This window comes from Trichoplusia ni, chromosome 6, assembly GCF_003590095.1.
Source record: "Trichoplusia ni isolate ovarian cell line Hi5 chromosome 6, tn1, whole genome shotgun sequence".
In the NCBI taxonomy this organism is placed as follows: domain Eukaryota; kingdom Metazoa; phylum Arthropoda; class Insecta; order Lepidoptera; family Noctuidae; genus Trichoplusia; species Trichoplusia ni.
This window is the reverse complement of record NC_039483.1, coordinates 7386982-7402594: the sequence shown is the minus strand read 5'-3', so window position 1 is coordinate 7402594 and position 15613 is coordinate 7386982. Positions and strand designations below refer to the sequence as shown.

The following is a 15613-nucleotide window of genomic DNA, read 5'->3' as shown; positions in this document are numbered from 1 at the left end:
CAAAACAAAATTATCTTGAAATTCTTTTTCTATTTGTGTTTAGAACTTAATGGCTTTTCTCTGCCTTTTTTCCTTCTGCGTTGCCATTAATAAAAATGTGTGACGTTAGGCACGGTATAAAAAAACATTTGCTTGCAATATCAGTTATTTAAATGTTTTGCTGTAATTGAATTAAATTGGCATAAGTATCATACAAAATTAGTGGATGTGCCACTCGATAAACTTCACGAGTATATTGTTGTCAAAAACAGGTGGCTGTTCGTGTAAAACATCGGATTACATTTAAATTTACTTTGGCAAATTTAAATTATTTTTATATTCTCTCGTCTCGCATTTTACGCGCGAAAAGATGTCACAGAATGCACAAATGCTCACTACCTCAAAAATTGTAAAAATAAAGTCAAATAAATTTAAAGTGACATTAAATACAAACGTATTTAAAGTCACTTAAATCACATTTATATTACAAAATTGAATTTTATGAAAATACGCCACCATATATTTCTTTTTTTCTGTAAAAATAATAATAATATTTAGTTATGTCAAAAGCCACTCTTACCAGAACCACTTTCCAGTACCATTATTTTATAAAAAATAAATTAAAATGTTCTTTTTTTTAAATCTGTAAAAAAGTCACTCATTTATTATACATTATTTTTAACATAAAAATTAAATACATTCAGCCAGAATCCAAACATTCATCATTTTTATTAAAAACAAAAGTGCATCTGTCAACAACTATCACCTATTTGTTCAGTCAGGCCTCGATTAGTCAAGGCGGCCATTTTTAGCCATGGTATATCATTTAAAGTCACTTGGTGTAATCTGTGCACCATATTTGGTGGTACAATTAGTTGTAATTTTTCTTTGTGCACGTTTTAAGTGTGTAATTGTATGACTGTATATTTTCTTAAGGTTGGTATGATTATGAGTGAGTGATGATCTCACTGGTGTATGTACTTCTGTTTATATAAAGCTCTTTATCAATTTGATGTTGATTATAGTTGTTGACAAGTGCAGTAGATTTATTATAGTTTTAAGAACTGTTTGGTTTGTTATATTAATTTGATCCTTTTAACATAGTACAATCTTAGTATACTACAAAAAAAAAGTTAGATATATTTACATTATTAAGTCGTTAATTCAAATCCTTATCGTCGTGAGAACAAAAGGTCAAACATAAATCCTATTATCACCTACGAATTCAACAAAAACAAAAGTAATCGATTAATCCAACACCCAAAGAAACATCGAGAAAAAATATAAGATACGACATCTAAAAACGATTTGTCAATGGTATAATAATATATCGAGTGCGGTCGACGAATTCAAATGAGAATCGATAAAACAAACTCGCTTATAGTATACGATAATTATCTTAAAAATATGTTAATTTGATGTTTGGACTGTGTATCGTAACTAAATTAGTTATTGCCGTTCGTTTGAAGTGAAAAAGTCGGTCAAACAAGTAAACAAATCGTTAATCTGTGATCAAGATGTCTTTGAATAACAAACGCTGTCTTACTAAATAATAAAAGACAGATATGATATTCATTTGAAATATCATACGGAAAATAAATAACGACTGCACTTAAAGAATCAGTCTTTGCAACACAGTACAAATCAAATAAAAATCTCTTTTATAGAGTTACCTAACAAAGCTTTCGACTGATCTTTCAAAACAGTTAATTTAACTCGAGTCCAGAAGGAACATACATCCATCTCGTTCCTTGAAGTACCAAAACTGTTAAATGTATATAAAAAGTAATGAAACTGTTACAAACAAAACGTATTACAGACTTATCAACTAAACAAAGGGCCGATGTGTCTAAGAAGGCTGCTTTAATGACTCCATAAGCTCAGCGGAGCGTAAACAATGACTCGAAAGGTAACATATGTAGGTTATGTTGCTGTATAGTGCAAGAACAATTTATTAAGTCTCATGTAATAGGGGGACAAAGATATCACGACGTACACAGTACTTAAAAGGCTCTATATTAATTTTGACTCCACGGACAGCAGAGTGGTTGAGGTCTTCTTAAAACCACTGTGCAAGACGTGTCGTGAGTTAGATCCTCGCGAAGGTCATGCTTTTGTGTGTTCCACCAATGCTTGTCTTGTGCCTGGATGTCTTTGTGCATGTGCACTTGAATGCTTGTGATTAAATTCCTTAAAGTCGTTTTTCATAAATACAGAAAAAGAAAAAGTAAGGTTTTGTCTATATCAAAACCATCCAAGCTCATGACATAGAAATTGTTGATGAATTCATCCAAAATATCTCTGCACTAAACTATTTTGTCCAAATATTCAATACCCAAAATCGTTACCACAGCGTAACCTATATATGTCAGGCATCGTGTGTGTTACCGACGATTTATATTCACGGTGCGACACCATGAATACACAATTTATTTTCCACAGATAATGTCAACCAATGATTATCATCGCTATCAGTAAGGTAACGCGATACACCTATCTGTCATCGGGGACACAATTGATTTGTATTGTCTGCTTGGTACGGTCGGTAACATAAACGGTTAACGTAATCCGATTTCCAAAACGACCTAAATAAATTAATGAACCACTTCTGAAAGGATTACTACCGTAGGTGTTAAAGTGAGACAAGGCACTACACTAGACTACAGCTCCAACAATATGACTTTAAAAGATGGTGTTGCTCTTTTACAAAGTTATACTCAATTAGTTGTTTTGTGCTGTAACGTAATTTAGTAAGATACCTAGTATAGTAAAAAATATTTTAAAACATTGCTTCCGACTTCTCATGCTGACTGTACTGGGACGTTCGTAATTCCTCATTTCGTATTGTTCGCACGGCATTTGTCTAAAATTGAACGTGTTTTGGCGGGGCTTTGATTGATGCCATTTATAAAAGTCATAAGTTAAGTTATTTATTAATTTTTGTTTATTTTTGCATCAATATTAGCCAAATTCACATGCTACTTATCGTACTAAAAGATTTACTCAAGCTTACTATTTTAGATGCATTCGTTTATCTACAGTCAATTCATTAGTCAAAAAATTATAGGTTAAGTACTACCGCAGACTATCTAGCACTCTATAGACTACATTTTAATTGCATCATAATTTTCTAATGATTGAATTCATACAAAATAAAAATACCTCTATTATAATACAGAAGTAAAAACCTATCACCATCTCTCAAATGCTCAGTTTCAATAATTCATTTGTAAGTTTAATTTCAACTGTCGTAACTCAATTAAGTAGATAGTTCGCTTCATTTCATAAACCAATAATTATTATGATTGGTTCTCCTAACAATGTTTAATGTAATGAGTTTCCGATCACTCGCATAGAACGTATGATTATTAATTTAAACCTATAGTAAATATTGAGTTTTAGAAATTGGATGACTGTACAATAGACGGAGAGGGAACGGAGGTTCCACCGTTCGACAGGTCAATCCATCAAACATAGCTTCTATAAGTACAGTTACCACCTCCCGTCCAATCAAGGTTTTTATTTGATGTCAACGGCCGCTCCACAACGAGAGTATATTCACGACGTCGACACATACAATCAGAGCAAATAAAAATTATATTAATCACTATCTAGCACAAAGGAGGTTGTGAAGCGAACACATTATTTTTTGCAAATGGAACTCGTTCCTTTTTGCATGATACGTAATTACGACTAACTACTCTAATACAAGCTCAATACATTTTCGCCATGTCTCCATTCAGTTCGGGCCGAACGCATTTGAACGTATAATAATTCAGCTTTCTAATGCGAGCTTTGTCGTGAGGCTTTGCATTCGGCTACACACTCGTTGTGTTTATCTGATTTATCGATACAATAATTATAAGCATGCCATGACGCTTCAGAAATTTCGAAACTGCATAATCATCTGACCCGGAGTGCGTTCGTGGAAATACAAATCGATAATGTCTCGACCGTTTATGGCGGTGTTCCGTTACGTATTGATGATACGTGTAGCGACAATGTGCTAACAACTGTTAACAAGCTTCACCGCGGAAAATCACACCGCTACGTGATGTCAGTGTCCATGTGAGATCCACGTAACTCGCTAAAATATAACAACCGAAGCAAATACATCCTCAAATCCAAAATGTCCTGCGACGACCTCACGTATGTTCTGTCGCCCCAAAAACCACAATACATTCACAAAAACAAGAGAATGTTTAAATAACTGTCACAGCTATCGTGTTCTTGTCAGGGGAAATCTCGTTAAAAATTGAGAGGAATGCACAAAAACTGGCTTTCATTTAAACAGCTGTCCGCTAAAAAGATAAAATGAAGCCTTCTCAAAACGCCCGTGCACTCGAAATGCAAACGAGATGACTGAGATTGGCAAAATTTTGCATCGTGCGGGGCGGCTGACATTCCCAATTTACGTTCTTCACCGTTCCACTTTGCGTACCGAAAGCGGCGGTGAACACTTTTGACAATATCAATATAGTTTTCTATTTAGTTGTGTGTCGTTATGTCATCGTGTAATAAATTGGATGCAGGCGGCCGGCCATCAATCTCGTTAGCTTCAGTAACCTGTATCTACGTCAATGTCAATGGCTCGACAAGGTGAGGTCGTTTACTATCCATTGACGAATGATTTGCAATTTCGTCGGCGGTTTCAACATTTTGTCGAGTCTTTATAGCCGGCCGGGTAACGATGGCCGTACTCGTGGCCCGGGGTAATTTAGGACTATCAGTTGGCCCCGCTTTCACTACTGATGAATGACCCGGGTCTCGTGTCCCTTCACACTTCATGACGTGCTATAGAGCGGCACAAATCGCTTCCCTTTCATCGCTCTCGCTGTCTTGTTTACAAGAAATTACATTTTGAAACCTCTCGTTAAGGTGCCAGCGCTGGTGGCGTCTGCTGGGAGGTTCGGGCATGAATTAGCTTAGCTTGGCAATATCAATTTCGCAACCTGCAATTGCTCTGTCAGTCGCGTATTATCACTGGAACAATTACAGCTTTCAATGTAGATCTGTTATTACCATACGTCTGGTATCGGATGCCCGGAGGACACGACAGATTAATCGATTGGATAGTCACTTTCTCTCGTGGCGGGTCAGGTATTGTTGGCGCTAATATGACTCGCGATCGCCGACGGTCACCGCGAAACTTTCTGTTATTTTGCCTTATCATTTGGGGAATATCTGTGCGATATGAGTTGACTAATGAACGCAAATCGCAAAGCAGACCACAGTTTATCGTTTTTGCGTATATATTTCACACTTACGTCATTATAATGTAATGTATACATATCCGTATCTTGCAAAATTTTAGCATCACTCCTATAAGTGTTCTGTTAAACATATTGTTTATATATTTAATTATAATAGATTTCATTTGATAATATCTAATACTGCCGACGACAGGACATTTTGTACCGTTGATGTAATGCAAAGCCGATTTACGGGCAGGCAGGTGTTGAAAAGTACTTTAGTAATTAGAATTATTATGCAGCAACTAATGTAATAGGTGCGGTATCGAATAAACATTGTGTTCTACAAAAGTGCGAGTCATATCCTTCTTTTAATGTCTGTTAAACGTTTCGCGCGTGTCCGCAAGCGTGTTTGAATATAAATTGTCTACAATGAGTCATTTGTAGCTTTTCTTCATGTTTTTTTTCTACATTTTGTATTATTTTAGATATATGTAGTTGGTATTCATGGCTCTGTTATTAAACTGAGCTAAAGATTATACATTATTCTGTAAAAATGCTCTAAAATTCAATAAAAAATCACCATCAAGTATTGATTCAGTTGGTACTTGGTGAAAATTTTGTATCCGATAACCTGCTTTTTAAGTGTTTTCTGTATAAAAAAATATGGAAAGCTTAGCGAGTCTTTTATCTAATCACCAAGAAAATTCTAAAAACAAACCACCTCAAAAACGGACAAGACAAGTACCATTCCTAGTCCATTGCATACGCATCTCATATATCGACGATGCTAACTACTGTTTACTAATTAGAGTTGGTAATTAGACAATTGTAGGGTAAGCTTTCTAAGTGGTTTCTCTACTTTAATGAGCGCTATCAATTCAGGTGAAATATAAAGTGTGCTACTTAACCCTGGCTTGATTAAGTATGCCAATTATTTAACTTGACTTTTATCTTTTTGTGCGGTTAAAATTGTGTTTAGAGTGAAGAATTGTGTCTGCCCGAAAGACTAATTAATGAATAGGAATTGTTGTACGCCACTTTCCATATTTTTGATAATGCTGCTTTATTTGCAATATGGAATAATACACCTTGAATGTGAATGTACCGTCAATAAGTAAATGAAAGCTTTCGATTTCATGAACAGATTTTAGGCATTTTATAGTTTCATCTACCTAGCACTGTTAGAACAAACAAAAACCATTTATGTTTTAATGAGAATTAATTAGTTACCTTCGGGGTAAGTAGACGATATAAAACCTTATTTACAAAGCGCATGTCACAGCAATACCCGCGGTAATTATCATATTACGTAAACTGAAGGCAACCGATCGCCATCGCTTGCCTTCGCTTGCCATCACGCGAATTCGTTCACGATTACAAACATACCTTATTGTGCCGAAGACATGATATTTACATTTTGTACCAATCTTAATGGATATCAAATAGGTTACATGCTGTAACAGCTCAGAGGCCTGCCATGGACTCTTAAAATAAGACTGCTTATTTTGTGGAAAAGAGATGCCGCATTACGTCCTGTAGTACTTTGTCTCGCTTCCACATGTTAGCATACTTAAGGTACACCCTTTAATAGTTAGTGGTTAGGTATTGTAGCGAATTTACGTGAAGTTATTTTGTTTTTGCCCTTGAATTCTGAATTTGAATGATAACGATGCAATAATATTTTGGAATTATTTCGTCTGTTTTATTTGTCAAATGTTTCGTAGAGCCTAGAAATTAGCATCTTAGTCAGAGTTATTTTAAATTTTGCTTCTTGTCTGTAAGTCAACGATATGATCGACTATGACTATTTAGTCATTTGTATTGTAATATTTTGACCTTTTAATTGCCTATTTTCCTGTACTCTATAAATGTAATTTTAAAATACGTAATAACGAGACGAGAATTCTTACAATTCCTTTGTACTTGCCGACATTCAGATAACTTAGTTTACGAACACAATAATTAATATTCATTGTAATATAATTATGACGATAAATACTTGTCAACAGTAACTGGTCTTTGTATGTTTATATTATTTACGTTTTCGTGCTAATTATCATTTCGTTTCGGCGTTCAATAGTTGCGGTATAAAGTCGCCTACTCAGGCCACTGACCGCAGTTGATTAAAAACTTAAATTATGTCACTTAATTAAAACTTTTGTTAGTTTTTCTTGGTATCGAATTATCTTTATAAGCGGTCTGTTTGTGTTGGTCACATACACACAATATTACTATTATAAATAAATATATAACTGCACTGTTTGGAAGTTTGTATGAATTTTAATTAACTTAAATGTAATGTATATAAATGATTTGCACGTCTATAATTCAGTCGTTCTGACTTCTGATAGAATCCAGTTCTGTTTTGTTCGAATTTAAATCGAGTTGTTACTTTAGAACCCGACACTAGCGCCAATTTTGCTCAGTGGCACAAGTTGAAACTACACTCCATCGACAGCTAAAGACGCGTTCGGTTGATAATATAATTTTAGGACTACTTTAGGCAAATGCGTACTTATAATTCTACAATATACTCGTATATGCATTAAATAGGTAACGTACGTCAGTTCATGATAGAAATATTGTAAAAATAACAAAAACACATGTACTTAGTCATTTTTAAAGGAACTAGATAGGAGTTATCAGGGATTAGATTGGGTGTGGCTTTTCATAACAAACATGATACACATTGTGCATCATTTAGGCATATTATGTAGGTTGGAATCAAGATTACGTTGTAATTTTGTGTTTATCTAGATTTAGAGGTTAAAAACAACAATAGCTTGGATCATGAATTAAAAACATATAATTGTATATGTTTAAACATGTATGTTTATGTCTTTTATTAATATTGTCTCACTACAATACATACCTTTGTGAATATTCTATTATGTTCCTATGAAAATATTTGTATAGCTTATCTACATGAAAAATATTTTCATTAAAAAGTAAATAAATAATGTATGTGTTTAAAAATAATTAATATCTCTAGTTTAGATTGACGATATTCCACTATTGTATTGGTATCGGTTATTAATAACTTTGAAGACAGTACTCAGGACAAGCAATTTGTGCATCACAAAAACGCTTATCCTACACGGGGATCGAACTCGCGACTCGTCGTGCACTTTGCTTCGGCGTGATGACCTCAACCACTCGGCTATCGGTGCAGTGTAATATCGGTAAACACAGGCGTAGTTTACAAATAAACTGGTAATTAATCATGCTTGACCGTTAAGGGAGCATTGCTTAATTAACCTTTGTAGTAAGTTCATGTTGTACGTTACATCTCACTTACATACTATAAATCAGGTCGTACTTGTATATGACTCACTAGCTATTGCCCGCGACTTCGTCCTCGTGGGTAGAAGATATAAGTTATGATTTATACCTGCCCTGTTTTTTTCACATTTTCCATTGTATCTTCGCTCCTATTAGTCGCAGCGGAATGGTCTATTCAACACAAAAAGAATTTTTCAATTTGGACCAGTAGTTCCTGAGATTAGCGCGTTCAAACAAACAAACTCTTTAGCTTTATATATTAGTATAGATATAGATAATTGTGTTTTGAAATCGTTTTTTGCTTTTAATGAGAGTTGGATATACCTGTCTGTATTCTGTCTAACTACGTACTTGCCCCTTAAGTTCGGTGATAAGTAGTCGAAAGCCGCGTTTAAAATTAGTAAAAAAAAGACCATTGAATAATTAACCACTATTGTACTTTAATTGATAAACTTATAAATACAGTCCATAGTCCATATATCTATAAACCGAAATACCTAATAACTAAGAATGTTCAAGAAACCTCGTATCTAGTCTGAAACTCTAATAAAAACCTGAATTCTAAATACCAATTGTCATGTCACATAATTTAAATAAAAAAAAAAAACTTAAACATTATGACGCTCCTTACGTCACAAGATATAAACGTACTCAAAATTCTGTTAAAATGTTAAGGGTTTTACTCACGAAAGGTTTTCGATATCTATAAAACTCAATACTTATTATAAGCAAGTGTTAATTTTCTCCCATTTACGTGTAATAGCCACCATCCACCATATTTGGTTACCAACATGCATGCATCATAATACATAACTGTCTACCGAATACTCAAATGCAATGTACCTTTAAATGCTGTTGAATATCTATCTGTCCCTATCTCTCCAGGTTAGAGAGAGGGGGACAGGATTATGTTTAAATGCTTGCATTTGCGAATTCGGCCATGTTGTCTGTGTGACGTCATCGCATGTCTTTCCATCCATTAACTCAACACCATTTATGATCTGACCATTAAGAATGCTTAAATTATTTTTATCGAGTAATCATTGTTTTATGTATTCAAAAAGGAATTTATTATACTTTCGTTCTTGTATAATTGACATTTTAAGATGATTCAATGGAGATACAGTTTTCCTTGCATTGTGTATGCGTAAATATATTTTACTAATATAGTCTATTGTTTTAGTGTAATATATTATTCAAGATTAGTTTACTCCTTGGAGAATATACAGATAGGTCTGTATTATAAATCGTGTTTCAGATTAAAGTACCGTTCGTTATCCTAAAACTTCTGGCTCCTAAATGTGAAATTTAAGAGGCCCAACCCTTATCAGGCGTTCTCATATAATATTCTCCTAAGACCTTGTTCTTAGCTTGTTATTACGTAATATAAATGGTGGATCTACATTCCGTATATCTTTATGATAACTTAGGCTCCTTGTTCACGAAGCAACTCAACTAACAAAAAAAAAATAGATTATAGAAATCTGAAAATCCACGTTTTTAAATGCCATTCAAATTTTATCAAAATCGACCCAGCCGTTTTTATAGTTGAATGTATTTACTCTTATGATATTTAATTTTAATACTTTTCTGAGAGATTATACTGACTTGCCTAAAAATAAATTAAAAGCAATAACGTCAAAAGTAACTGTCGAAATCTCGGACTTCCTTTTCAAAACCAGTTAAAAGTACATTAGCTGTTAACCTATCGCATTACGCTTAAAAGTTTTGTAAACACAATTATAATTATTATGATGGCGTGTTTTGTAATACGCGCTGCGCGGGCGCCGACTTCCGGCGACCGACTCTTTGTTTCCGACCTCCTTGTTAAGAGTGCCAGCTAAGTGGGAACACTTAAAAACGATAAAACTATTTTTAAGGAGCTGATTTCAAGTGGTACCCAAAATGTATGTAGGTAGGGTAGTCAAAGATTACCAGTTTTTGTGTCTTGTAAATAACTTAAATGATTTTTTCCCCATTTTTTTAAAGTAGTGTTTTAGGTACACATTTCTTTCCTTTTTGATATTGCAAACTTCCTGTTTCATTACATTTTACCACATGTGGCTTACGATCTTATTGACTGTCATACTTCCATACCACGGCGTAGCTGTTTCTATTCTGTAAAATTGAACTCATTAGAACATCCTATTCTATAATATTTTCAAATTAATCCCTCAAAGCGAATACCCTTTCAAACTTAACCTCACAAAAACTACAGATCTCCGTACCCATCAGACAAAGTTAGCAACTCATTTAATTAAAGTTTTCGCAAAGTATTTCAATAGGATTTCAGATTATTTAATTGGATCATTTTGAAGATGTTTTGGTGAAGAAAGTGTTTTGATGTTTCAAGTCCTTTGTAGCTTTGTCGTCTTTGAAAGTACAAAACTCTTTTTGAGTTTCAATAGTTACATTAATTTAATTAAAGATCTCGTTAACGATGATAAGAAACAAGCTGCTAACATTATTGAAAATAACTTTTTGGGGGTAAAAATCTTCATTACTGCAGAGTATTTAAAGATGACCACGGATTTCAGATACACCAAACTTTATTCAGTCCGACATTTTATCCAATACCCATAGATACTTATCCAAATCTTTGTACAGTATTGAATTTTTTCAAGGAAAACACAAAAGTTTGAAGGCTTCTTCTGTTTCCTAAACCAACCGTATCTAAATTATGTACTATTATTTCCAATACGTTTTTTCATTGTTATTCAATTGAGGTGTGTTACGTAATGATGCCGTTGTTTTTATTGAAATGCGTCTACCATTCATTTTATGCTCCATTGGGTTTATACTCTGTGATGCTTTGAAGACTTTCTTTCAAATCCAAAAAGTGATGATTAAGAACATTAGAAGTCGAATCAAAAGGCTTATCGTTAAGCAATTTCCATTTGTATTTCTTATTACTCTCTGAATCTTCTATACCAATAGGGCCAAGAGAAATCTTAATTGGACAGAAAATATCTGTTAGTTCCTCAAAATGTCAAGAAACTTTTACTTGCATGAATGAAAAAAGAGGATTAAACCACTATGTTTTGGTTACCGAGAATACATCGCTCGGAGGCACATATTTAGCATCGAGCCATTGAAATATTTTGTCCAAAGTCAAATTTCTAATTGCTATAATATTAGCCAAGTGGATGGAGTTAATTGGTTCGCCTCCAGCGCTACACACTTGATTTTAGCTTTTGAAAAATAACTTGATAACTTATTTATCGTTCCTACCTGCTTTTAAATCTCTCTACACGAATTAACTGGTAGCAGTTAAAACAGAGAAAGTTCCTTCTAGGTAACATCTTTGTTTAGTATAAAACTTATTCATTGATAAATACATATTTCAATTATAAAAGTGGAATGATTAATAGACACAGCAAAACTACACAAGTTATACTGTAAAATAACAATGAAACGTAATTGAGATGCAATTGTAGCAAAAACGATGTTTTATTAGCGAGACAGATGAAACGAGATATGAAAAATTAATGTTTCAAAAAACTGGTGCGAGTACAAAGTAAGATAAATTGAACAAGACGTGGACAGATGATGCAATCCTAATTTTTTATCGCTACATGCTTTAATAATGACAAATTCATTGAAGTACTGGTAGTTATTACAGATTCTAATGGCAGTCATGGCTTCCAAAATAATACAGTCAGTAAAACATATCTATTAAGGACAGTCATCGATTACAATGTATTTGAAAAATCTCAGAGGGGAACAAAATCGTATACTAATAGTTTACTTTTATCTCCATCATCAGTTTTAATTTCATCATCATTATCCCTGAGGTCTGTCCCGTCCTTCTCTCAAATAACAAAGTCCTTTTCAAATGGAAAAGAGACAGCGAGATCGTTAAGAATTCATTAATGAGACTAATTGACATCACTTCATTCAGTAGCTTGATTGCCTCGTCGAGGGTCTTAATTGGTATCAAGGCTACAATTTATCTATCATTTGCTTATGTAATCATCAACCAACACTTCGTATTCATCAGAATTTTTGCTACGTTTGGCACAATTACTTGGTTAGATTTTTATGAACGATATTTTGAAAAGAACGCATATGTTTCTAAGCTAGTAAAAAGGTTTGATGATAACATTTTTTGGAAACCTGTTCGAAAGCAGGTACTTAAAAACAGGTCCCCAAAATGTCCCCCCATTATACTTGCAATAGAAGATAGTCCATCTTAATGTGCATGTAACTGACATTAAGTGTCCTAACAAGCAGGATACGGTACCTAATTCGATAATTGTTCGAATTCCGTCTCACTAATCGGATAGTTTCCGAGGACAGTAGTGGACGCCAGTAGGCAAGCAAGTGCAATTGTCGGTAATTACGTGTCGGTCATTAGCCACTTGAATTGGCGGTCGAGCTCCACCGGGTCTCAGTGTTTATCACTTGAAAACACTCCACGTATGTTTACGTTCCTAGTCGAGACTAAACAATAAAATGTTTGAGTTAATGTAGAACGAATCTGACTTTATTGGAGATCAAGATTCTCGTGTGTTTATTCGAAACGTTTGATTCGAAAGTCAAAGCCAATGGATTTCACACACAAATCAAGCAAAGCTAAAGCTCTACGTGAAAGCTTTTTCAGTTACGACAATAAAAAAATAAGCGTAACAATTTTGTTTGACGAAAAATATAGGCGACAAGCAAAATAAGTTGATAAAACTTTGTTCAATATAAAAGTCGGTTTACTGAAGTTGTCGGCGTATAAAATGTTCCGTGATCATATCAATAGGTTTGACTTTATCGCGGCGCGGGGATGGTAAACAAATTTTATGGGCATGTAACCTCACAAGTTGGACTAGTCACGGCATTGTGGCGTTCAACGGCTCCCGTACACGCACTTAACACTACTCGACTGATGGATTTACTTGCGTTTTAATCTACTACTTTTTTATCCGAAATCAAAACCGTTTCTGATATTTTTATTTATTTCACGATCGTAATTTGTTTTGTCGTCGTAACAAGGATTGCTTATACAATTGTGTACGTATCAATGTAAAATTTTGCGTAAAAGTATTTAGGTAACCTGATCAGTATCACGATGCTACGCACATTCTTGCTAATTTAATTAATTGTTGTAATCAATAATCCCGATTAATGTCAGTAAGCCGCAACTTTGGCTACTTCGCAGAAACACTGGCGTGTTGATGACACTTTTAAACGGTTGCCTTTTTATGTAATGTCGGTGACACATTACCCGCTAATCATTATCATAGTCGTGATGAGCCGCTTACACGTTTGTTTGTGTGACTGACACCTCACTGTAACTGACGCTTGATTTAACGTGTGCTGCACAGTCCACTCCACAAACACAGGAAACCACCATTATCTGTGGAAAAAGGTCGTGCAAACCAGGATCAATTACTGGACACGATTTTCAAATAAACGTTTCTCCGTCAGGTCACTAATTGGACATCGGCTTAAAATGACGATTGACAGAACCGGCCGGCCTCCAGCGCCGAGACGCGCCTCCTCCACTTACAGAAGCTATGATGAACTCGGGGTCATCGACCGCGCGAAACCTTTGAAGTACAGACATGGAGGCATCGAAGACCTCACCGGGATAGAACAAGTCAGAGCATACAGAACGTATGAGCAACACGACTTGGATAATATCACTGTCATCAGTTCTGAGGAAGTTCCGAAACCTAAAAAGAAAATAACGGACGGTCTCGCCAACGGGTTTAGGAGAACTTTCTCTGTGAGGAGCAGACGAGAGGAACCAGAAGGGATTCCATTGGACACGTTCAATGTTACTTATGAGGAGAATTTCGCGACTGTCAGAGGCGCGCCTTTTGGACGGCGTCGGTCGCTCTCGCGGGATAGAGGCTCGTCCATACTGGGCAGGAGCTCTTCAGAGGGCGATGTGAGGATGGTCCCGCCCCGCGCCCCGCCCGCCGCGCCCGCGCCGCGCCTGCACCGCTGCCTGCGAGCCCTCGGCGGCAGCTGGAAAAATCTATTACTATGTGAGTTCTCGTGATTGTGGCCTAACAGCTTCCCTCATTAATACAGCAGATCAATGCTCAAGGAATAACAGCTAAACAGCCACAGACCTATGTAATTAACATCATGCATTAACCGTGTCTAAAAACGTAACCAATGCGTAAACATAACTCTTAACCTTTATAAATCCGGTTCCTTCTCTCATTATTCTGTTATTTAAATGGTAGTTAACCGTTTACTGCTCTCGCCTTGTCTGAGTTAATTATTGGTGCGACGGGTACAAATGACCGCTAGGAGCTTAGTTAGTTTAAACCTGTGATTAACCACAGAGCTTAACCGAATAAAACGCTTTCTTTTATGTAAATTAACTGATTGTTTGTGCTTCTAAGTGGGGTGGCAATTAATCTCGGATTAGGCGGTGTGACGGTAGTTTATTAAGAATGATATCGCTTAATTAAGTTTGACATAATAGCCGTATAATGACATCAATGGTTCATTAAAGTTATTGTGATTTATCGCCACTATGGCGCCTGTTGTATCTAATTGACCATCGATAATATTACTAGTCAAAAGAGCAAATTACGGCTGTTGTAAGCAAACCATTATCTATGTATTAGCGTGAACCTTGAGTCGGAAACATTTTTGCAAGTCTTGAACCCTTGAGTGTGTGTTGTGTATATTTGTTCGGAGTCTTTATCGCGAGTATGCGATATCCTCTAACTTCCTTTAGCCTTGACACTTACGGTCTCGATACAATATTTACTTAGCTTTATCAATATTAAACTTGCAGTGTTGGTACACTTACACGTATGTGTAGGAGGTAGTACTCTTTCTAATTATACATTCAAAAGCCTTGGGTTAAACTTTACACAAGTATTTATCGATAAATGTACCAATATCCTGACCATATATTGTGTTGATATTAAGGTTGTACAGTTAACCACACGTTGATATGATAATTTAATATTAAAACCGCTTTTATGTCAATGGAATAAGGTTTATTTTCGCATATGTTATAACAAGAAATGCTGTCTTGACTGTTCGCACCCACTTATCGCCTACGACATGTGTAGGATGCTAACACACATATATCTCATACAAACATAATAACAAAGTTTTTAAAAGGAAATTTATCGCTCTTATTGCCAATATTCAATGTAAATGATCACTTTAGTCCTATTGTGACATTTTCTGCC

The 15613-nt window shown here is 35.1% G+C and overlaps 1 protein-coding gene across 6 annotated transcripts in view; it reads left to right on the top strand.

The window, feature by feature from the left end:
* LOC113494690 (caskin-2) overlaps window positions 1–15613 on the top strand; it is a 272172-nt gene that overhangs the window by 148978 nt on the left and 107581 nt on the right. For 3 of the 6 annotated variants that reach the window (XM_026873110.1, XM_026873111.1, XM_026873109.1), the window contains exon 2: window positions 13875–14440. The exons of the other annotated variants lie outside the window; for them this stretch is intronic. In XM_026873110.1, the coding sequence (XP_026728911.1) occupies window positions 13900–14440 (541 nt within the window). In that variant the 5' untranslated portion in view covers window positions 13875–13899. The remainder of the gene's footprint in view (window positions 1–13874; window positions 14441–15613) is intronic. 6 annotated transcript variants of the gene reach the window in all.